Source organism: Miscanthus floridulus, chromosome 16 (genome assembly GCF_019320115.1).
Source record: "Miscanthus floridulus cultivar M001 chromosome 16, ASM1932011v1, whole genome shotgun sequence".
In the NCBI taxonomy this organism is placed as follows: Eukaryota; Viridiplantae; Streptophyta; class Magnoliopsida; order Poales; family Poaceae; genus Miscanthus; species Miscanthus floridulus.
The window spans coordinates 40,094,621-40,116,779 of record NC_089595.1 but is presented as its reverse complement, the minus strand read 5'-3'; the positions used below and the strand labels follow the sequence as shown (position 1 = coordinate 40,116,779).

The 22,159-nt window shown below is 41.2% G+C and overlaps 2 protein-coding genes across 2 annotated transcripts; one reads left to right on the top strand and one right to left on the bottom strand.

Annotated features, from left to right (window-relative positions):
• The first annotated feature begins 7,832 nt into the window (after positions 1-7,832).
• On the top strand, positions 7,833-10,778 carry LOC136513273 (phosphoribosylformylglycinamidine cyclo-ligase, chloroplastic/mitochondrial-like). Its single transcript, XM_066507265.1, has 8 exons — positions 7,833-8,172; positions 8,540-8,634; positions 8,715-8,816; positions 8,931-8,990; positions 9,388-9,560; positions 9,708-9,819; positions 9,907-10,065; positions 10,182-10,778. Exons 1-8 carry the CDS (start codon positions 7,881-7,883, stop codon positions 10,350-10,352), a joined length of 1,164 nt encoding a protein of 387 aa, XP_066363362.1. The 5' UTR covers positions 7,833-7,880; the 3' UTR covers positions 10,353-10,778.
• Positions 10,779-17,520: 6,742 nt separating this feature from the next.
• LOC136513218 (ATP-dependent 6-phosphofructokinase 6-like) lies at positions 17,521-19,835 on the bottom strand. Its single transcript, XM_066507207.1, has 4 exons — positions 19,482-19,835; positions 19,321-19,367; positions 18,094-19,216; positions 17,521-17,980 (listed from the first exon to the last, which is right to left on the bottom strand). The coding sequence occupies exons 1-4, from the start codon at positions 19,695-19,697 to the stop codon at positions 17,759-17,761; spliced, it is 1,608 nt and encodes a 535-aa protein (XP_066363304.1). The 5' UTR covers positions 19,698-19,835; the 3' UTR covers positions 17,521-17,758.
• Positions 19,836-22,159: the final 2,324 nt, after the last annotated feature.

Sequence of the window (22,159 nt, the reverse complement as noted above, 5' to 3'; positions counted from 1 at the left end):
TAGGGTCTTGATTAATTATATTTTTCATCTCATATACATTTTTTATGTCATAAATCTTTGTAATTCTTTTTATAATTTTGGTCAAACTTTAGATATTTTGACTCTCCAAGAAAGTTGAAATGACTTGTAATTTGGGACTGAGAGGGAGCAGTGACAAGGTATAATTAACTAACCTTGCTGTTGGTAGACAAAGATGTAATAAAAAGAACTGGGGTTAGGGCAGGCAGATTTAATTCAAGACTACTGTCCCCCCCCCCCCCCCCCCCCCCCCCCCCCCCCCCCTTCCGGTGCACGATCTCTTTACGTCCCTCGTGCTTTTATCTTTTCACCAGTAATCCATAGGAATAAACAATAACCACACACGATAACACAATATACCTCACTGGCACTCTGATATGGCACAAGTAAGCAGCAATTCATAGAGGTTCATACGTGCCACGTTGGCACTTGGCACGTGTATGTTACGGGGAAATTTTGGAGGTTAGGGTGCTGATTTGCTTTGATGACTTTAATCTCTGCTTTCTAAGGGCACTAGTGGACTAGGAACTGCCCACATACATAATATGTTGTGATCATAAACATAAGTCCAGACCGGAGTTTTTCACATAAAGCATGAAACTCTTCTTGCCCACATAATTCGTCACTCTGATTTTGACCAAATAGTAGTTGGATTAGCACTTTGATTTTGACCAAATAGTAGTTGGATTAGTTGCCTAAACATGGTACCACAGAAACTGTCGGGACATGCAGAAAGGAAACAACTACCATCACTCATGATGTAAACCATCAGACGAGTTAAGTTTATTTTGTGGGCAACCACAAGATTCAGATCGAAGCCAACATCAGGTCTCAGTACCTGCCCTGTAATGCGAGACACGATGGACGTGGAATGCCTGAATGCTATAGCAGCAGGATTGAAGGTTAAAGACCAAACCAAATATCAACATCTACAGCATGACACAACAGGATATGATAAGATTGAAAATAGCTCCGATAACGCTGTCCAAATTAATAACTATAAGTGGTAAGCAGCAGTTATCTCTCTGTAAACTAAAGTGAACAGAATATGAGACAGATAAAAAGCCAAAGAAGAATTTGGCAGCAGCAGCGACGTCAACAGATCCTAAGAAAGGATGAGACGTAACAGTTTCAAGATCTGCCACTAGTGTTCCTTTCATGCTTTACCTCTATCAAAATATCTCAGCAGTGCACATGACCATAAAATCAATCAGATAAGAGCAAAAGTACATTACAAAACATCATGCTACCACCAAAGATTGACACAATCCAAAAACATAGGGCAGATAAATTTTATTATTCAAAGTACCTATCACCTGGTAAACCTTGCAAAGCCACCACATCATCAAAAGGACGAATTATCCTTTAACCCTGCTTAACCGTGAAGCTCCCTAATAACTGGATGTAGATTAAAGCACCATCACGCGATAACTGGCTTTCTTCATCCACCAAATACTGTGTCCTGACTAGGTATTTTAGTGCTCAACAGTGAGATCCAGACACTTAATTTGGTCCATCCTCAGGAAAGCAACCGGCAGCAGCTCCAGTCTTATTTCTGAACTCTGAAGAAGCAAGCAATTGAAGGCACAAGAATCCGTCAGTTATGCATCGATGTAAGGACAGACTGGTCAATTATGTATCTTAACACTGCTGCTGGATGCTTCTGGCTACTTTCAGATTCCAAAGATGCCCCCATGTACATGATGTACGCTGAATTATTGCTGTGGTACTGCAACTACACCGGCAGATGCAGGTGTCACCTGATGAGTGCACAAGGTTTTGCAGCCGTTGGGAGGTCCAAAGAGTACATGTCCGTCGCTTTCGGAGCAAGGACCCTGCATTCTGCAAAGAAATAGACCGCTGCGCCATGTTCATGCGTCAGTGATCCCGGTCCGTCCATCTGTGGCACATTTAGAGGGCAACATGTTCCCCAGTCACCCGGTGAGATTGGAAGTGCCACATCTTCCAATGGTTTGAGTCCCTTTCCGGGTCAGGTAAAGCGATCGTCAGTGAATAAAATAATCAATGCAAGAATCAGCTCTTGTAAGTATTTCATTTTCAAGAGGATCTGATCTGGTGCTGGTAAACCTGTTGTCTGCAATGTTCTCACAGTAATGGAGCAGAGGTCCATGTGACTGCTTTGTGGACAGAAGTTATCTTAATCCTGAAGTTATCAGAGGTATCAAATTCTATTAAGGGCTATCAAACACGACACACCAGAATTCGATGACAAAATATCAAGGGCGGTACGATATGCATGATGCTGCTAAAGTGGAACTGGGAGGGTCTGGCATGCTAGTGCAGTGACTGCCAACCTTGAGAAAGAAAAATTGTCGTGATGCTCAATGTCTGCATCGCACGGTGAAGCTGCTTTCAGTCAGCATCACTACTACCATCAAGCACGATCTGTTCATGACACCTAGCGCACCAGGAATCGACGGAACATGATTAATACAGGTAATTCATCATGCTATTGAGATCAACCAGTTTAAAGCCTTCTGCCAAGCCAATAATAGTACGATGAAACACTTTGCTACTATTGTACAGTCTACGCTAGTTCAGTTTCTTTGATACCATCTGATTAAAGAACTGTTCATGAAGATCAAATAGACGAGAATGATAGTTAAAATTACAGATAGATTACTACTATTTTCATAAATCTTAAGCATAAAGTTGAAGAGGGTATCAGGACATGCCCACCAGACAAAACTGTATGTTATCAAATAAATGATCAGACCCCATTTAATAATTTCTCTACAGAGACAGACCATCTAGTTAGATCCAAACCATGCAATGAACAACCAAGACATAACTCCTTGATATCCGGGGGCGTCATAACAGGTGTACGGAAAAACACATGACCAGCAGTCTGATCATATTGCTCGTCATTATCCTCAGTGCAGTACTTTTGACATAAAGTCTCTCCAAACGCCATGGTCCCTACACTTGTATCACCTTTGCTCACTTTATTGTGTTACCTTGCATACCAGTGGCAATGCGTGGCATGTGCACAAAGGCTAAGAAATAGCATAATTTTCATTTCATTCAGAATGGCATATGTTTTTTTTTTTCTGTTCTTGTTTCAAAACAAAGAACCATAGCTACTATTATCAGTTGATAAACTGTGGAACTGAACACATTATAGACATGCTCACATGTCTCATAAGCTACTCCCTCTTATAACACATACAAGTCTATCTAGGTTTGTCCTAAGTCAAACTTTAAAACTTTTACTAGTAATATCTGTCTTCAATGAAAATAATTATTCCTTTATTAAAAAAAATTATATATGGTGAAAGCTTTTCATAGTGAATCAACCTTGTCTTGTCAATCAATCTATATAAATTTTAGATATGATGGTCGAAGCCCAAAAATATTCACCAGGACAAATCTAGATGGACATTTATTCGCAATCGGGAGAAGTATATATCTTGATTTGATCAAAACCTAAAGGGGAGGGCTATGGCTATGAACCCTTTCGAATGGATGATTTATACTTTTTCCTTCTTATTTAGTTCATCAAAAGGATTTTCGGATTACCAAAATTTACAGTACCAAACTTTCCATGCGAGCGTACACGGGATCATCATTTCTATGCAAGCAGGCATGAGATTCCAGTAAATTAGCTACGAAGTTTCAGTTAACCTGCTATTCTGTTTATAGTTAGGGTCTACCTATAGCATGCCTACTAAGTAGACCATGGCATTGAACGGAAATTGGAATGGAGATCCCTGAATATTCCAAAATTCTGTTGAATTAAGCGGTTCAGTCACTGTAACTTGCAAGATGCAACTAATCCGATCCATTCACCGTCCAGGCACAAGACAAGATCGAACGTCCGCACATCAGCAATCGCCGCAAGGGTAGGAAGCAGTGCCGGCCCTAAGGGTAGGCCACGAGATGCGACGGCCGAGGGCCCAAGCGAAGAGGGGCCCAAGCCCAGGTATACAAACCATCAGGTCTTATAGTTTATTAGGCATTAGCAAACTAATAAGAAGAGAGACATAGAACTGTCTAGGCGGTCCAAAAAGACAACATTGACATTTTTTTCCTAGTTTCCTTTCCCCACGGCCCTCGGATAGAGAGGAGGCGAGGAGTCACGCTGCACACAACACACTCTGATCGTGAGTTCGGGACGTGCGCCTTACACGCGCGGAGCTGGCGAGCCGCGCCGCCGCGAAGAGCTAGACTACCGGAGACACAGACACGGCGCACGAAGACGACGACCAGGGAGGGCTCCACGACGACGACATCTTTATTCTTTGCTTCTTTTGAATTGCGATCACCGATTAGTTGTTTAGGCCCAAGGTATTTTTTTCCTTTTTATTTTTAATCCAAATTAATTATTTGTATAGTATTTTAGACTTCTAGTACTTTGTACTCATATAGTCATATTTTTCTTCTAATTTACATGTTAGAATTTTATAATGTTACCTAAGAAACATTTGTCATGGGTGAGAAAAGAAAACAAATATATTATTTTTTTAATCTGCATTATTCCTCGATAATTATCATACATCTACAAATATATTTCTTAATCTATATTGTTCCTCGATAATTATCAGATATGCTAAATTAAAAATATGTTATTGAATTTGCTTTTGTTTTACAAGTAAAATTAGCGCCTATATATTATAAAATTTTATACATGATCAAGAGGAGTCGTTAGGACGAGATCGTCGAAGGGCCCTTAAAATCATAATCATAGGACTGGCAACGAAGGAGAACTAGAAAGGAATCGCACGCACCTCGCAAGCCGCGGCACAGGAACAGGACGCAGTGCAGGGAAACCCCAAACGGGAACAAGGCTTGCCCACTGGCTCCATTGGCGCGCGGCGCTAAGCATGGACGGAAGCAGAAGCAGAAGCAGAAGCAGCCAGCAAGACGAAAGCCGAGTAGCCGACTGCGGAAGGTTGAGCGGCGGCGCCGAACGATGGCCTTTCCGGCCTTCCGGGCCGACCCTATGTGAAGTAGTGGGCCTTCTCCATGGTTGATAACGGCCTTATTTACACAGGAGGTGTATAACAGCACAAACAGTGCGACACGAGTGCAGTCCAGCCCATTACAGTCCACTGGGAGACAAGGAAGCCCATAAACAGGAACTTTTTGTTTCCCCTTTTTCAGCATTACCAAGAGTGTTAGTATGTTTATGGGCCCATTATAGTATGTCAAACACGCACTATAATCCTGCCCAATTAGGATTTCAAGGGCCTAGGATTAGGAAACAGAGCAGCTCAGAAACAAATGTTTTCTGGACCGGATCATGATCCAGATATGGGCCGAATCATATTTTGTTAAGAGGTAATCTTGTTTTTGAAAAAAGGTCCACGTTAGAGCAGCATCTCTAAGCTCCTTAAAAACTACCCTCTCTTTATAAAAAAAAAACAACTCTCTCATTTCTGAATTATAAGACACTTCGGTTTCTCTAGATACATTATTTTTACTATATGTTTAAACATAGTTGATATCTAAATATTCCCTCCTTCCCAAATTATAAGACGTTTTGGTATTTTTTAGATACGTAGTTTTTGTTATGCGCTTAAATGTACACTATGTCGGTATGTGATAAGGCCATGAGAAATATGCAGAATCATTGCTATATTTTGTGGCTTGTTGGCATTAGTATTTATGGTTGCAGCATTCATATGCTATATCATTGGAAAGATATACGAATCTATTTTCCAACGCAACAAACGGTGCATCATTTGGACTTTCGAGCTAGGAGTTATGGTCATTTTGGTGAAGACTTCACAGGCTGTTGGTGGCTACGCGAGAATGAATGAAGATTCCTCAAATACTCCATTAAGATGACCTTCCACTTTCTTTTATTTATGCTTATGTTACACCTAACTAGGAGGGATGTTCCTAGTGGTTTATGTAATCCATCGTTTGAAGGAGGGTTGATACTGATATGATGTGAGAATTGAGCACGGCTCTTCTTTGAAAAAAACCATAGAGTAATCTCCGGTGCTAGTTGATCTTGTTGAGTGATCTCTGAGTGATTCTAGTTTTATCCTATCCATCACGTACCCTTCCGTGAGTTGATCCTTATCAGTATTTGTCTAGATACATAGCAAAAAAATATCTAGAAAAGTCAAAGTGTCTTTAAAATTTGAAATGGAGGGAGTACATAGCAAAAGCTATATATATTAAAAAACAAAAATTCTTATGATTTAGCACGAGGGAGTACTGGTTAACTAATGAATTGGGATCTCTATTTTTGTCATCTTCGAGTTAACTTCCTAAAACTCGAAAACAGCACAAAGGAGCAAAAACTAGGTAGAGAGAAAAAGCACACGAAACCATGGTGCAGTGGGCCCTAGAGAAATAGCAAATCGCACACATATTTTTTAGATGAGGGGAAGTAGGGAGATACAGGACTATTGGGTAATTATTTTTTTTCTTTTTTTGCCAAATAAACCAATTAAGAGCAATTTTAGCAGACTGGCCCCTCCTACTCTACTTTTGAGTGTTAGTGAGAAAAAAAACTCACTCTAATAAGGCCCCTACTCAAACCCTTAAAAGTAGGAGGCCCTTAAATTCCATCCTTAAGCCCTTGTTCCTAGGGGCTCTAGAGGGGCTCCTACTTTTTCTGTTGTCACCGTTTCACTCTCTCCAAGCACAACCAGTGTCAAGGTTTCATAGGGGATTAGAAAAGGTTGATGATCCACGTTAATGGCCCTGTTCGCTTTGCTGAAAAGTCATGGCTGAAAGTATTGTTCGCTGATTTATTGTGAGAGAAAAACACTGATTGTTCACTAAAATAGTACGGCTCGTAAGACAAGCGAACAGGGCTAGTGTTGGTTGTTCACCATGAGGGCAGAGGAAGCAGACGAGCATCATGATGGTGAAACAATCGTAGACGACTAGAGGGATAGAACAAATCGGGACTTGATCCCAAGTGAAGATGACAACTTCGGCTTGCACCTTAGAGTAACTCTAAGGGCCCGTTTGGATTCTTCGAATTGAATTCATTCTAATAATTACAATTTGGACATAGATTAATTAAGCTAATATAATTGTATATAGAATATATTTGTATATTTATTGTTAGGCATACAAGGGACATACTTATATATTGCATTTCTATTATAGGGAAGTGAGTTGAAGAGTGTGCTATAAGTTGGAGAGTAGAATTATAGCACAGTGATATATAGAATCCATTTCCATCTCCCACCCTATGAATTTGATATAGGCTTATTTGTGAGTTTAGGAAAGTTATGGAATGTCAAATTCCAAGCTAAATAGCCTAATCTATTAAGTAGATTTCAATTCTTCCAAAGTAAAAAGATCCAAACGCCCCTAAGAGCCTTTTTATAAACTTTCATAGTAATAGTAATATATATTTTGGTGGAAAAAAAAAACCTCACCAACAACTTTTTCCAATTAAATCTCTAAATACTATCACGCTTTATTCCTAGCTAGCTAGTTTATGGCTCGTCAAGGACAAAGAGTGAAACAGGCTCTTTAAAATGCCAAAATCAGATAGAGATAAATTGTTGGTGGGTGGAGAGAGATATTGAATGCTTTTTATTGGAATGGCTTCTTAAACAAAGATTTAGAGAGTGAGTTAAAAAATATGGATGAAGATGCTCTTACGGTCGAGAAGAGCGTTGGTTGTCGAAATTACGGCCTTACCGAAAATGGCCCTTTAATCTTATTATTATTATTGGGTCGAAGGAACCTTGTTTCGTTTTAGTGGGCTGACCTGCCACTTGCTTTAGCACGGCCCAACACAGCGCCGCCGCCGCCGCACCCTACTCACGACACCTCCACTCGCGCCTACAAAGGCATCGCTTTCGGCGGCGCCGCCCCCCCCGCCCTCCCGGCCTCCTCTCGACGCGCATCCCCCTCCCATACCCATGACCACCGACCGTCTCCTCCACTTTCTCCGAGCGCCGACAGGCTCTCCGGCTGCCGCCTCCACCCGCGCGGTTCGCTGGGGTCCTCCACAGACGCAGCGCGTTCAGTTCTGTCAGGGTGCTGCGGGGATGCGGCGCGCGTCCGTATCCTGCTCGAGCGCTGGCTCTGGCGGGGAGGGAGGACTAACGTACAAGGATGCCGGCGTGGACATAGACGCCGGCGCCGAACTCGTGCGCCGCATCGCCAGGATGGCACCCGGGATTGGCGGCTTTGGCGGTCTCTTCCCCTACAGTAATGCGCTGGCATCATTTCATCTCTGCTAACTTACCCACTTTTTTTTTTTTTTTGATTTGAGGATTCTTCTACATGTGCCGCGATTTGCAACTCAAGCAGGGAGTGAGCAAAAATAAGTTGGGTGAAGAATGGTTGTTCATTAAGTGTAAATTAATTATCAATTTTAGCTGGTGAAAGGTGCAAATTTAACGCTCTTGTTAGAGATATGTCAGTGCGACAATTGTAGGAGAAGCCTGCAGTCTGGACCATGTAGTTGGATGGTTTATTTGCTACTGCTCACCTGATGCAGCAATATAATACCAATTTTGTGATCCTTGCGCTGCTAATTCTGAAATTTTGCTTTCCTGTTGCTTTATTTGAACAGATGACGATTATCTTGTTGCTAGCACCGACGGGGTGGGGACAAAGCTGAAGCTTGCTTTTGAAACTGGTATTCATGATACAATCGGCATTGACCTGGTATGAGCTTAGTTGCGATGTACGCTGTTTTCCTTATCTCTGTCGCAGATTGATTGAATGGATTTAGGTTATTGTGGCAGGTGGCAATGAGTGTCAATGACATTGTAACTTTAGGTGCAAAACCATTGTTCTTCCTAGATTACTATGCAACGAGCAAGCTTGATGTTGATCTTGCGGAGAAGGTACTTGCACTTACATTTTGTTTTCTCACCGAAACAAAATATTTTTGCCCTGCTCATACTTATTTACTTGGTCTTCTGCTCAATTTGCTCATAAGTACTGTATAAATTATGTAGGTTATCAAGGGGATTAGGGATGGGTGCGAACAATCAGATTGTGCTCTCCTAGGAGGCGAGGTAACATTTTCTGAAATTAAACTACCATGACTTAGCAATTCAACCATGCGGTATTGCAGTATTATCCTTGTAAGTTCAGTAGCTGTATATGAATGGATCAAATGTCTCGAACTGCCAGACTGTCTACCATTGCTGCATGTTTGTTATCTTATAATTGTTTGCTCGATTATTTATCTGGAATCATTTGCATAACTCCCTTTACTAAGAAGCAGGGATTTTAATGTTTATGCTTGTTGATTAATAATATCAGTGTAACAAAATATTCTGATTATTTTTGCTTTTTATACCTTTAATTCCATATCAATTCAAATGAATCCACATGAAGCATTTCATTTGTATTACTTTTATGAAAAGCCAAAAACAGTTGAACTGATCATTGAATAATTGATCATTACAGACAGCAGAAATGCCTGGTTTCTATGCAGAGGGTGAATATGATCTAAGTGGTTTTGCTGTGGGTGTTGTGAAGAAGGATAAAGTCATTGATGGAAAAAACATTGTCAAGGGAGACGTCCTTATAGGTCTTCCTTCCAGTGGGGTTCATTCTAACGGGTTCTCTCTTGTTAGAAGGTATTGTACCTTTTTGAATTCCACTTGTTTCAAATCTGTAATATATCATTGGATTTATGAATTTATTTATTTATCTCTTCCTACTTCCTATTTGTTGAACATTATATGTATCTGGTTAATGATGGTTGAAAATCCTTAATTTTCAAGGGTACTGGAGAAAAGCGGACTTTCCTTGAGTGACCTGCTCCCAAGAAATGATGGCATAACAACTACTGTTGGTGAAGCTCTAATGGCACCAACTGTCATCTATGTTAAGCAGGTTGGGTTTTCTTATGTGTATCTATATCTCATATTTCCTTCGGACTTTTACAGAAATTTTAATCTAAATTGTTTGAAATGAAAAAAGGTGCTTGAGATTATTAAGAAAGGTGGTGTGAAAGGACTAGCCCACATCACTGGTGGTGGTTTTACTGACAATATCCCAAGAGTATTTCCTTCTGGACTCGGGGCAAAGATTTTTACTGGGTCATGGGAAGTGCCTCCTGTCTTCAACTGGCTTCAACAGGCAAGAACAAATGATCCTCAAGCTTCACCTATGATTTTCAGCATCTGCATGTGCTGGATAGATACTCTGTACCTAGATCTAGATACCTTTAACATCTATCATTACACATTTTGTAGGTTGGAAACATTGATGATGCAGAGATGCGGCGAACATTCAATATGGGCATTGGAATGGTTCTTGTGGTAAGCAGAGAGTCAGCGGACAGAATTATCGAAGACACCCATGTATCAAATCCTGCTTATCACATTGGAGAGGTGATCGAGGGTGACGGGGTTCAGTACGTCTGACCTTTTATGCCTTCATTGCTTGTAGTGGCTTGAGACTTGTTGGTCGGCTGGGCAAAGCAGCCCAGTTTATGTAACAACATAATCTTGTGGGGTTAACTTCTGCACCACTACTCCCGGTAGAAAGCGAAGGGTAACCAAATAATTATTCGAGTGGTTCCACGGGAACTTGACTGTAAACGGCTGACACTGTTATTTGGGACATGGTTCTTTTGTCCAGAGAAGGCCACTGGGGGGAAATTCAGATGTCCAGAATTTTCATGGAGAGCGGTATCAGTTTCGTTTGAGTAAATTTAAATAACTAAATTTATTCATTTGGTACATTTTAATCGATTGCATGTAACTGCACATACTTGGCCTGTATTATCACAAAACAAAACGTGCAACCCTGGATGTGCCAGAGACATTTGAGATCAACACAAGCAAGTGGAACACTGTTCTGTGGAATGGCGATTTTTCTCAGATTTATTACGGGAATCGAACCAATCCAATCTGAAAGTACAGTGCTCCAAGGTGAGACATTTTCTTTGCGATGAAAAATGAACTTAGTTTGGGTCTGGCATAAGGTGATATGACGCTCAAAATATTGGTATTTTACAAGTTGTGACTGTGTTGTCAGAGTTAAAAGGAAGTGCAGTTTTGTGACAAGTTATGTCAATTCAGCATAGTATTATGTTGTGAAACAGGTGCCTCTTCGAACACGCACCTCTTCGAAATGCCTCTCCAAATAGACACCTCTTCGGGGGTGATCTCATTAAGATTGGAGTAGGCATTAGTAATTGTCTTAGATAGTTAACATAGCCACAAAGGGGCATGTCCTTTGGCACAGAGAGTGGGAATGGTTTGTTTTGTCTTTTCGTGACAAGACACCCTTTAACCACACCGCTTCACCTTGTATTGTATAAATATTCGGTCTCAGATCAATGCAAAACACAAGTTCTTTCAAGCACTTGTTCATTTACATTTCACTTCTAACATATCATCAACACTTTGCTCTACGAACAAGAACGAGAACAACAGTGGCACAAAGGCCTCCCTACCATCATCGCACTGCTTCGCTCTATCTGCACTCACTCGAAAGGGAGAGGCAAAGGCCATTCCATAGAAGTAGATGAAGTCCGCAAGACGATGGAAGGGCTCTAATGAAGTCTACTTCACCAACAATGGAATAGGTAATCATTCATCATTGCCACTAATTAACGTTGATGGTGTAGATATCAATGGTTCGCACCCTATAACAAAACCATAACATGCAAACCCATCGACTACATCACGAGGTACGTGATTTGGCCCCTTAGTTCATTAATTAATCGATGCCACTTTTATCTCTGTGATGTGCCACCACTGTGTCCGCTACTATCGACGTTGGTGGGATGCGTCTTCATGCACTCACTGGTCGCACCTCCATTGCCGTCTTCATGCGCCCGAACAATGGCACCCATGTCATTGTGCAGACCTCCACTAATCAAACCCATGTGTTGCCTAACATCCTACGCTCCACTGGCACTTGCTGCCAAAACGCCCATGACATCGACTTTTTGGAGGTGTAGCGGCACTGACTAGACACCGACTGTAACCTCCATGGTCAACATATATACAAGATCAAGGGCGAGCGAGGAGCGATGAATTTTCCCCCAGGTGAAATAATCCCTGTGGTGATAAGGTTATGAAATAGTTCAGGTACCATATTTTAGTACCTCTATGTTTTTAGTCCCAAATATCCTATAAATTTATTGTAAAAGAATGCAAAAGATATAACAGAGCCCATTCTTGGGCTAAAAACAAACCATAATGCACCATATTTACCTATGTAATATTCATTCAGGACTCATTGATCTTCCAAAGTTGCATTATAACTTATGCCATTGCATAATGTTCTAATTTACCTCTTGTAAATTCGCTATCTAGATCCTATGTTTTTTTGGATTTTTATACTGTTCAAAGCATTTGTCCAAATTAGCAAACCCAATAAACATGTACTATTAACATTACATGTTCAAAGTGTTTGTCCAAATTGGTAAATCCAATAAACATGTAGTATTATCATTACATTGCTTAAAGTGTTTGTCAAAATTCACAAACCCAATAAATTAACATGTAATATTATTATCAGGACCCTTTTATTGCAATTACTTTGTTATTTGCAATTTTTATTTTATGTTAAGCACATTTATGCTTTGTTTAAAGCTCAAAGTTCTTATATTTTTATTGCAAACTCCATTAAGTGCATTACCAGTTATTTGTATTGTATAACACAAATGTTCCACATTGTATGTTGACCATACACAAGGTAGCACCATAGTTGCTACTGGCAGGATTTACACTAAGTTCTAACTTAGTGGCTATCATCAACGTGCGTAACCAACATAAAAATTTGGAAAATACAGTCTCTACATCTTTTCACAAGATGACTACCATTAATTCGCATTCCTATTAGCCATACACAAGGTAGTACCAAGTTACTACTGCGGGGTCTACACTTAGTTCATGACTTAGTGACTATCATCAACGTGCGTACCCAATTTGTTTGTGAATTACCAAGGTCTACATAACCTTTTGATGATTACCTTAAAATGTCTTTACACAAATTGCATACACTACTTGGCATCTATTGTACATACAGATGATGTCCACATCATTAGAGGTCTACATCTTTGACTACCTCCAAAGTGTTAGCATAAATATGATGTTCACACCATTGGCGATACAAGTCTCATTTTGTTTCTAAATTTATTTTGTATTAACTAATACAACACTACCGTAACATTCTAATTTTACTTAGGGGCCGTTTGGATCATTTTATTTGGAGGAATTGAAATCTACTTAATAAATTAGGCTACATGGCTTGGAATTTGACATTCCACCACTTTTCAAAGTTCACATATAAGCCAATCTCAAATTCATAGGGTGAGAGATGAAAACTGATTCTATAGATCACCATCCTATGTTTCTATTTTACAACTTATAACACGCTCTTTAACTCGCTCCCCTATACCCCTACGGTAGAAATATAACACATAAGTATCTATCTCGTATAGCCAACAATAATATACAAGTATAATCCATATGCAACCATATTAGCTTAATTAATATGTATCTATATTATAATCAGTGTTCGCCTACACGGCCGTGTAGAACGATTACTCGACGTGTAATCGCTACTCGGTAGCCGAACGTGCAGTTTAGGCCATAAACGGTAGGTTACACGGAATCGCCGTGTAAACGGTAAAAAACGGCCGTGTAATCGGTCTACACGGCCGTATAGGCGAACACTGGGTAATATTTTGAAAATAATCTATCTATGTTATTTTCAAAATATTACAAATGTTTATGATGTGTAATAAGTACCATTAGATTAGTTGTGGAATATACTTTCATAATAAAATTATTTGAATATACAAATATTATCTATGTTATAGGAATATATACACAGGTTATTATAGTTATTTTTACAAATAAAGTAAAAACGAGTAATCCGTGTAAAACCGTGTACACGGTCTAAACGCTACACGAGACCTCGCCGACTGTCTACCATTTACCATTTAGGAAAACATTGATTATAATTATTAAAATGAGTTCAATTCCAAGAATCCAAACGCGGCCTTAGCGTAAATATTATACATTTCCTATTAAATGCAAGGGTATAAGTATGTTATCCTCATTAGGATACGGTGCTGCTACCATGGATATACCCTGTATCTATGGGACGGAGAGAATGTACCCTAGTTATCTACTACCTATTACTAATAAATGCCACTAGATTTGAAAATTCCATGGCCTATATCTTTTCATAAGGCCAGTCTCCGGTTTGGACATGACATTACGAATGAAACATGGTCTCTCAGTACACAGTTTCATCTCACAGTTTCATAGAATAACTTTCATCTCACACTAGAAACAAAAGGAAGGCCCTCAGTGCCGGTGTCATCCCGTTTTCGACGACTTGGAAACAGAGCCCACTCGTTTCGTGGCCAATGAAACTTTTTTCTTTTTTCTCCTCATCAATAGGGACCAAAAACTCTATTTTTGCTGATATGTCACCCTATTTAATGTCCATGAAACTCCCATGACATCCCATTGAGACTGGCCTAAGCGGTTCAAAATTAATGATTAGATATCTTTTGTTTTTTGGATGAAACATATATAATATACTAATTATTATATTCTAGATTTCTTATTAATTGCAAGGGTCTATGTATGTTATCCTCGTTGGGTACAGTGCTGCTACCATGGATACTACAATTCATTACATATCCACTGATCTCTCTTACTAAATCCTAAAATATTAGTATTTTTAGGATGAAATATACCCTATATTTATCGGACGAGAGAGAGTATACTCTAGTTATCTTTCTAAATTATAAGTCCTTTGATTTTTTCATACATTCATTTTGCTATGCATCTAGATATAATAATATGGGAAAATGGATGAATAAAAAAAGTCAAAACGACTTATAATTTGGAACGGATATCTATTACTAATAAATGCGACTAGATTTGAAAATTCCATGGACTTATATCTTCCATAAGCCATTCAAATTAATGACTAGATATCTTAGTATTTTGGATGGACCATATATAATACTCTCTCCATTCCAAATTATAAGTCATTTTGACTTTTTTGGCTCATCCATTACGTTATGTATCTAGACATATTATTATATCTAGATGCATGGTAAAATAAATGTACCAAAAAAGTTAAAACAACTTATAATTTGAAACGGAGCGACTACATAACATAATTATTATATTCTAGATTTCTTATTAAATGCAAGGGTGTAAGTATGTTATCCTCGTTAGAATACAAGTGCAGCTACCATGGACACAACAATTTATTTATCCATTAATCTCTCTTACTAGATCCTAAAACATCAGTATTTTTCAAACGAAGGAAGTATACCCTGTATTTATTTTTTATTTTTTTGCGAAAAGTATACCCTGTACTTATGGGACGGAGAGATCGAGCTAATACACCATAGTTATATACTATCTATGACTAATAGATGCGACTATATTTGAAGATTCCACGGGCCTATATCTTTCATAAGAGCATCTCTAAGAGCTAGCTTTTCTAAATCTCACTCTCTAAATCATTATTTGAAAAGCCATTTACATAAAAATCGTTTTCTATATATTTTTACTCTCCAACAGTTTTTCCATGTCTCATGCGCACTCTAGAGAGTCATATCCGTCTTCTATTTTTTGCTAACTAAAAATCTAGAATAAAAGATGACTATACTTGGATAGCTATTTAGAGAAGCTGTTGGAGGGTAGTTTTTTACTAAAATATCTATTCTTAACATTTAGGAAGGATATAGAGAGTCTCTTAGAGATGCTCTAAGCAGTTGAAATTAATGATTAGATATCTTAGTTTTTTTATGTAGCATATAATATATATGCTAATTATTATATTTTCGATTTCTTATTAAAAGCAAAGGTGCAAATACGTTAGGATACAGTGATGCTACCATGGATTCCATAATAACAATACTAAATAAAAACAAATAGATACTGATTCCATTAAAAGGATCTGCACCGCACTGCCGTGGTATATATAGAACCATAGAGTGCATAAGTCATCAGGAGTGTACATGTGCATCATCCTCGTCGTCTTTGCGATAGTCTCTTCTAACTCCAGCGCGTACCAGGTGCTGGACGTGAAAGACGACATCATGCAAAACTGCAGGTTTTACATCTTCAAAAATCTCGGTACACGGGACCCGAAATATGCCTCTGCTGCCAGGACGTACGACGAGCAAACGTCGTAAATATTTGTCAGCAGTTTACTGACCAGGACAAGGCAAAAATTGATCTATGGAAATGGGCTAGGGTAATAAGAATGTGTGGGAACGCCTTGGCCATAGGAACCAATTGTGCAGGCTACGTTGTTCATTCAGCTGCACAGTGACTGGCTTTATGTAACGCCACTTGTGGCAATATAATGGAATAAAGGTCTATATATGATTTGAATGTGTATTGTACCATCTGCATAACATATCATGATTTCCCCTAAAATCAGCCCTTGAGTTTTCTTTTGGACACGGTTGCCTAACGCACGACTGTCGTGTACTCCCTCTTTCTCAAAATAGAAGTCATTCTCGCTTCCCAAGAAGTCAATTTCTTTTAACTTTAATCAATTATATTATATGTAAAATAATATTAATAATTATATTACATAATTAGTATCATTAGATAGATGGTTGAATATACTTTCGTAATAAACTTATTTGAAGATATAAATGTTGCACATATTTTCTACAAACCTAATCAAAGTTGAGAAAGTTTGACCTGCACACATCCCATAACGACTTTCTTTTTGAGATGGAGGGAGTACTTCGCGCCCACCCCTTCCCCTTCTTCCTCCTCGCCGACGACCCTCGCCTCCACCGCCGCCAAGGCCCCTAACTTCCCCCTCGCCGGAGCTCGCCCTCGCCGGAACTCCCCCGTCTTGATTTGGCCCAGCTGCCTCCACCGCCGCCAAGGCCCCTAACTTCCCTCCAACCGTCCCCTTTGCCTGGTCAACCTTCCTCCCCCCCCCCCCCAAAAAAACATTTCCTTTTAAGCCCGTCGGAGTTGGGGGAGATGATAGGGAGAGCTCGCCGGAACTGCCCTCCAACCATCCCCTTTGCCTGGTCAGCCTACCTCGCCGGATCCACCAAGGCTGCCGCCGGATCCGCCATTGTCGACGCGCTGTGGGGGAAGGAGCTCAACGCGGGGGGGGGGGGGGGGGAGGAGCTCGGTACGGTCATGGGGAGGCGGTGGGGCACAGCGCGCGGGGAGGAGCTCGTCGGGCACGGGCGCGGCCGTCGGGAGGAGGTTGCCTCGGAGAGGGAGAGAGAGAAGAGGTGGAAGACACGGACATGGGGAGGGAGTGGCCGTGCAGGGCGACAAAAAAAAAACAGATAGCCGTAATTAAGTCATTAGCTTTTCTTTATGGAAAGAATCATATTTGGCAGGTTATATTCGTGATCGACATTGTTGGGACTATTCGTTGTGACACCATAACAAAGGCCTGCTTGGCAAAGCCAAGGTACTTTCCATAGGAGAATCATCAATTCAAAGGGGAGATCATTTTGATCCGTCGCACTGTGGTGTTCAATTCACCCTAAATATGAGATTTTCACCACGTGAGAATAGCTAAATAGCAGATTTGAGATACTCTTTTAATTTGAGTTGTCTTTAAAATAAAGCTACGGTCACAGTAGAAGATCACTTATAGACTAAACAAAACATATATCTATGCTCATCACTATATTTCTAGGCCCCCTAGGCAATACTTGGTATACATCTTTCTACATCAACCAAAGAATGAACAAAAGGAAGCTACCAAGACATCCTACATCACAACCACATTTGGACCCTTAGTTTTGCAATTTGCATAAACATGTGAACGAATTGGCCCTGCGCCTTCAGGCCGCGCCATTGCAGAGGTGCCCATTGCCGTTGCACATGGACGGGTTCCTGACCAAGGCGTTCTCGCCCTCAACGAGTGGTATCTGCGGCTCCTCCTCGTCCAGCCCCGCGCCCTCGACGTCCTCGTGCGTCAGGAAGCACGGCTGGTTCGTCGAGCACAGCACCCGCGCCCACATCCTGTCCGTGATCACCACCTTGTTCTGCTTCTCGGTGATCCTCTGCAAGAAGAGATTCAATGGCCGGACAGACAAGGTCAGTTCACTACTGCAGGGAGGGAGAGTAGAAATTTCATGGTGAAAAGCTACTTGGATTTGAGATTGAGGGGGCTTACGTAGAAGGGGATGTAGGCGTGCCTGCCGTTGACCGGCGCGACTGTGAAGCCGGTGTACCCGGCCATGGCGCCGTGCAGGGCGCTGTGCGCCAGCAGCGTGCAGTAGACGTTGTCGGAGGCGTTGGAAGGCACGGCGCGGATCATGTACGTCGGGTCGATGTACTTGAGGGTGATGGGGAAGCTGGGCTTCTTCTTGAAATGCTCCTTGATCTTATGGGAGAGCCAGAGCCCGACGTCGAGGAGCACCTTGTTGCCGGAGGCATCGTGGGTGTCGGCGAAGTTCATGCTCTTGGCGATGAGGTCCTGGCCGGCACCCTCGGCCACGACGATGACCATGTGGCCGTTGTTGCGGAGGCGCTTCTCCACGAACTCGAGCAGGCCGCCCTTCCCCTCGAGGTAGAAGGGCGACTCCGGGATGAGGCAGCAGTCGACGTCGCGGCTGGCGAGCGTGGCGTACATGGCGATGAAGCCGCTGTTGCGGCCCATGAGCTTGACGACCCCGATGCCGTTCTCGGCGCTCTCGGCCTCGACGTGCGCCGCGTTGATGGCGCGCTGCGCCTCCTCCACGGCGGTGTCGAAGCCGAACGACTTGTCGATGACGGCGATGTCGTTGTCGATAGTCTTGGGCACGCCGACCACGGCGCACTTGAGCCCGCGCCGCTGCACCTCCTCGTGGATGGACGCCGCGCCCTTCTGCGTGCCGTCGCCGCCGATGATGTACACCTGGTTCACGCCGCGGTCCTGGATGCTGTCCACGATCTTGGCCGTGTCCTGGCCGCCGCGGGAGGTGCCCATCACCGTGCCGCCGCGCTTGTGGATGTCGTTCACGGAGCGCGGCGTCAGCTCCACCGTGTTGCGCGCGTAGAATCCCTTGTACCCGCCCTCGATGCCGTAGATGTTGGTCACGCCGTACATGTCGTGGAGGCCGCACACGAGCTCGCGGATCACGGTGTTGAGGCCCGGGCACAGGCCGCCGCAGGTGACGATCGCCGCCGTCACCTCGTCCGGCTGGAAGTAGACGCGCTGCCGCGGGCCGGCGCGACGGAAGTGCGTCCCGCGCGCGCTGCTCTTGTGCACCACGATCTTCTTCGCCACCGTGTCGTCCGGGTTCACGAAGTACTGCCTGCGCGGTCGGAGCGACGCGATTCAGCAAACCGGATTTATTTAATTGATTTTAACAAGAAACAAGAAATCGAAGACGGTAGAACAAGAATTCGAACTGCTTACTTGACAACAGAGTAGGCAGGGTGGTCTTGCAGGGGATTCGGGTAGCTCTGCACATGAACAAGAATCAACAACATGAACAAACGCAATCCATCTGATTAATAAAGCAATCTTTTCTCTCTTTTGTCAAGAAAGATGATTAGATGAATTAACTTCGGACTCACCTTGAGCTCGGGAAGGTAGTCGGTGAGGTGCGGGACGTCCTCAAGGACGTACCCGCCGCAGCCGCCGGCGAGCTTCTTCTTGGCCGGCTTGGCCTTCCTCGCCGGCGACGGTTTCGCCACGGCGGGAAAGGAAGGCTTCAATTCCATAAGCTTGTGCTGCGGTGGCTGGGCGATGGCCACCGGAGCCGGCGCGACGATGACGGTGGCGGTCTCCATCGATCGCAGTGAAGCAAGCAAGCTCGGGGTGGTTGATCGGCGGACTGACCGATCGGTTGGACGAGGGGCGCTGTCCGACGACTGAATTCGCCGGAATTGATGGGGAGAGCGAGGAGTGCTGCTAATTCTTGTCCTCGTGATGAAACTTGGGATTGTGAGGAGGCGGGAAATCGGGTGCGGGGTTTATATAGCCGGGGCGGCCGGGCGGTGGCAGGACGAAGGGCTGCGTTTGCGTTGCGCGAGCGCGTGCCGGACAAAACAGAGGAGTCGGCGTTTTCGGGATCGGAGTTGGAGAGCGCGTGGGTTTCAGCCCTCGGATTCTCAGCTCACGTCTTTTTCTCCCGTTGTTTGTTCTTTATTACCTTATTTTTTTATATAGAAGAAAAAAAACTGGACGTTTCAAACTTCTTTGTGAGTTTGTGAAATGATTTGGCAGATTCGATAAATGCTTCTTCGTAGCTAACCATTGTGGCGTTACCTTAATCATACCAATGATATTTCCTAACTATTTTATGATATGTTTATCTTTATAAGACACGGATTTTTATTTTTGAGAATTACACCGTACCACGTATAGAAAGTATTCTAAGGCCATTCACATCATTAGTTGGAAAAGCTAGATAGATTATTGAACACTTCAAATTCTTTGTGAAATAATTTTGAAAATTAGACAAATACACCATTTGTTCATCAATGATTACGGGTGTACATCTAATAAAAAAAATAATGTTCTTGAATATCTTTAGGGTGTACATCTAATAAAAAAAATAAAAATGTCAACCGCAACATTACACGAATCCTATGTAGCGTTTACATCTAATAAAATATAAAAATGTTCTTGAATATCTTTAGGGTGACCATTATTTCAATGTGGACAGTTCCACGCTGTACAATTTACTTTTGCCGAGAACAGTATAATTGCATTTGACAAGAAAATAATATATATTTACTCTCTGTCGCTGCACGATAAGCATATTATGATTAGAAAAATCATATAAAATAGATTTTAATTATTAGTTTGTCTTACGATATGTTACCTTTTGCTAAACGATCAATATCATCTTAGAGCCATTTTGAATATAAATCTTTTGATTTAAGTTTTATGTCCCAAACTTTATACAATTTGACTAATTGTTGGTAAAAATTTGTCAAACTTTGATCTTTTCCTATACAAAATACATTTATAATTCTGATACAGAGGGAATAATATTTAACTACCATTTTCACATACCTCGTTCTAAATTATACGTCATTTTGGTTTTTCTAGAGACGTATTTTATATGCAATTATATATATATATATATATATATATATATATATATAATAAATTTTGAAATAAAGGGAATATCAACTATATATATATATATATATATATACATATACATATACATATACATATACACACACAATGTTTAGATATATAATAAAAAGCAAAAATGGCTTACAATTTGAAAATAAAGGGAGTATCAATTAAATTTGGATGTCCGGTGGTTCATATGTTCGTTTCGCTGAAAATTGGCTTATGCTGATGCTATTACGTGTATGGGTCACTTTCCTTTGGCCTGTGGCCAGTCATTTTAATTAATACTTCCTCTGTTCCAAAATAAGTGACGTTTTTTTACTCTCAGACATCTAGTTTGACCATTCATATTATTTAAATTTTTTGCATATACATCATCTATTTTGTTATGACTTATTTTATCATTAGAGATACTTTAATAATGATTTATTTATTTTATAATTTATACAAAAATTTTGAATAAGATGAACGATCAATAAGATGTCTGAAACTCAAAAATATCACTTATTTTGGAGCCGAGGGGGTAGAATAGAAAATACCGAAAACCCCTCTTTGTTTTGACCGGGTAGCGATTAGTCACGTTATATATCAGGAAGAAAGAATGGCGGGCTGGCGACCTCAGCAACGGGAAGATGCGGCGAGGGTGACCCACCACGGGCCCCATTGGTCAATCACGCAGCCATCAAGCTTGAAGTTAATTCAATTATTTATTAATTTACTGGAGGACTTTATAGAGAGGGACCGAGGAGGGGGTTGGCGAAAAATTGAGTAGACCATATTGCTTCCAAGTGCTTTGCTTTTTGTGATATTCTTCTTTAGCTCTTTAAACATGAATATTGTTATAGCAGGCTATCAAAGTTGTTGTAGTCCTTAGTAAAAGAAGGCCTACGCTTATATCCCAATAATTCATATTGCATAAAAGAACCTGAGAATGACTTTACTTTTTCAAGAAGGGCATCATTATGGCATGTTTATTTGTTTGATTGAGGTTTGGAGAGTAAAGTGGATTTGCCAGAGAATCATTTTTTAACACTACACGTGTGCATGTTTTGGAACCACAAATATATAAATTTTATTAAAATAGAAAATGCAGAAGGTACTATACTGCTTATACTCCCACATTGCAATTTACCTACGTTATGTCTAAATACATAAGAAAAAG

What these genes read in the sequence shown, in the direction of transcription:
- LOC136513218 (XM_066507207.1), bottom strand. Translation starts at nt 19,697, where the DNA reads ATGGAGACCGCCACCGTCATCGTCGCGCCGGCTCCGGTGGCCATCGCC. An exon ending in CCTGCCTACTCTGTTGTCAA is followed by an intron (nt 19,217 to 19,320) that starts GTAAGCAGTTCG and finishes CCGACCGCGCAG; the next exon opens with GCAGTACTTCGTGAACCCGG. An exon ending in ACGCCTACATCCCCTTCTAC is followed by an intron (nt 17,981 to 18,093) that starts GTAAGCCCCCTC and finishes CTCTTCTTGCAG; the next exon opens with AGGATCACCGAGAAGCAGAA.
- LOC136513273 (XM_066507265.1), top strand. Translation starts at nt 7,881, where the DNA reads ATGACCACCGACCGTCTCCTCCACTTTCTCCGAGCGCCGACAGGCTCT. An exon ending in TGGCGGTCTCTTCCCCTACA is followed by an intron (nt 8,173 to 8,539) that starts GTAATGCGCTGG and finishes TTATTTGAACAG; the next exon opens with ATGACGATTATCTTGTTGCT. An exon ending in ATGTTGATCTTGCGGAGAAG is followed by an intron (nt 8,817 to 8,930) that starts GTACTTGCACTT and finishes TAAATTATGTAG; the next exon opens with GTTATCAAGGGGATTAGGGA.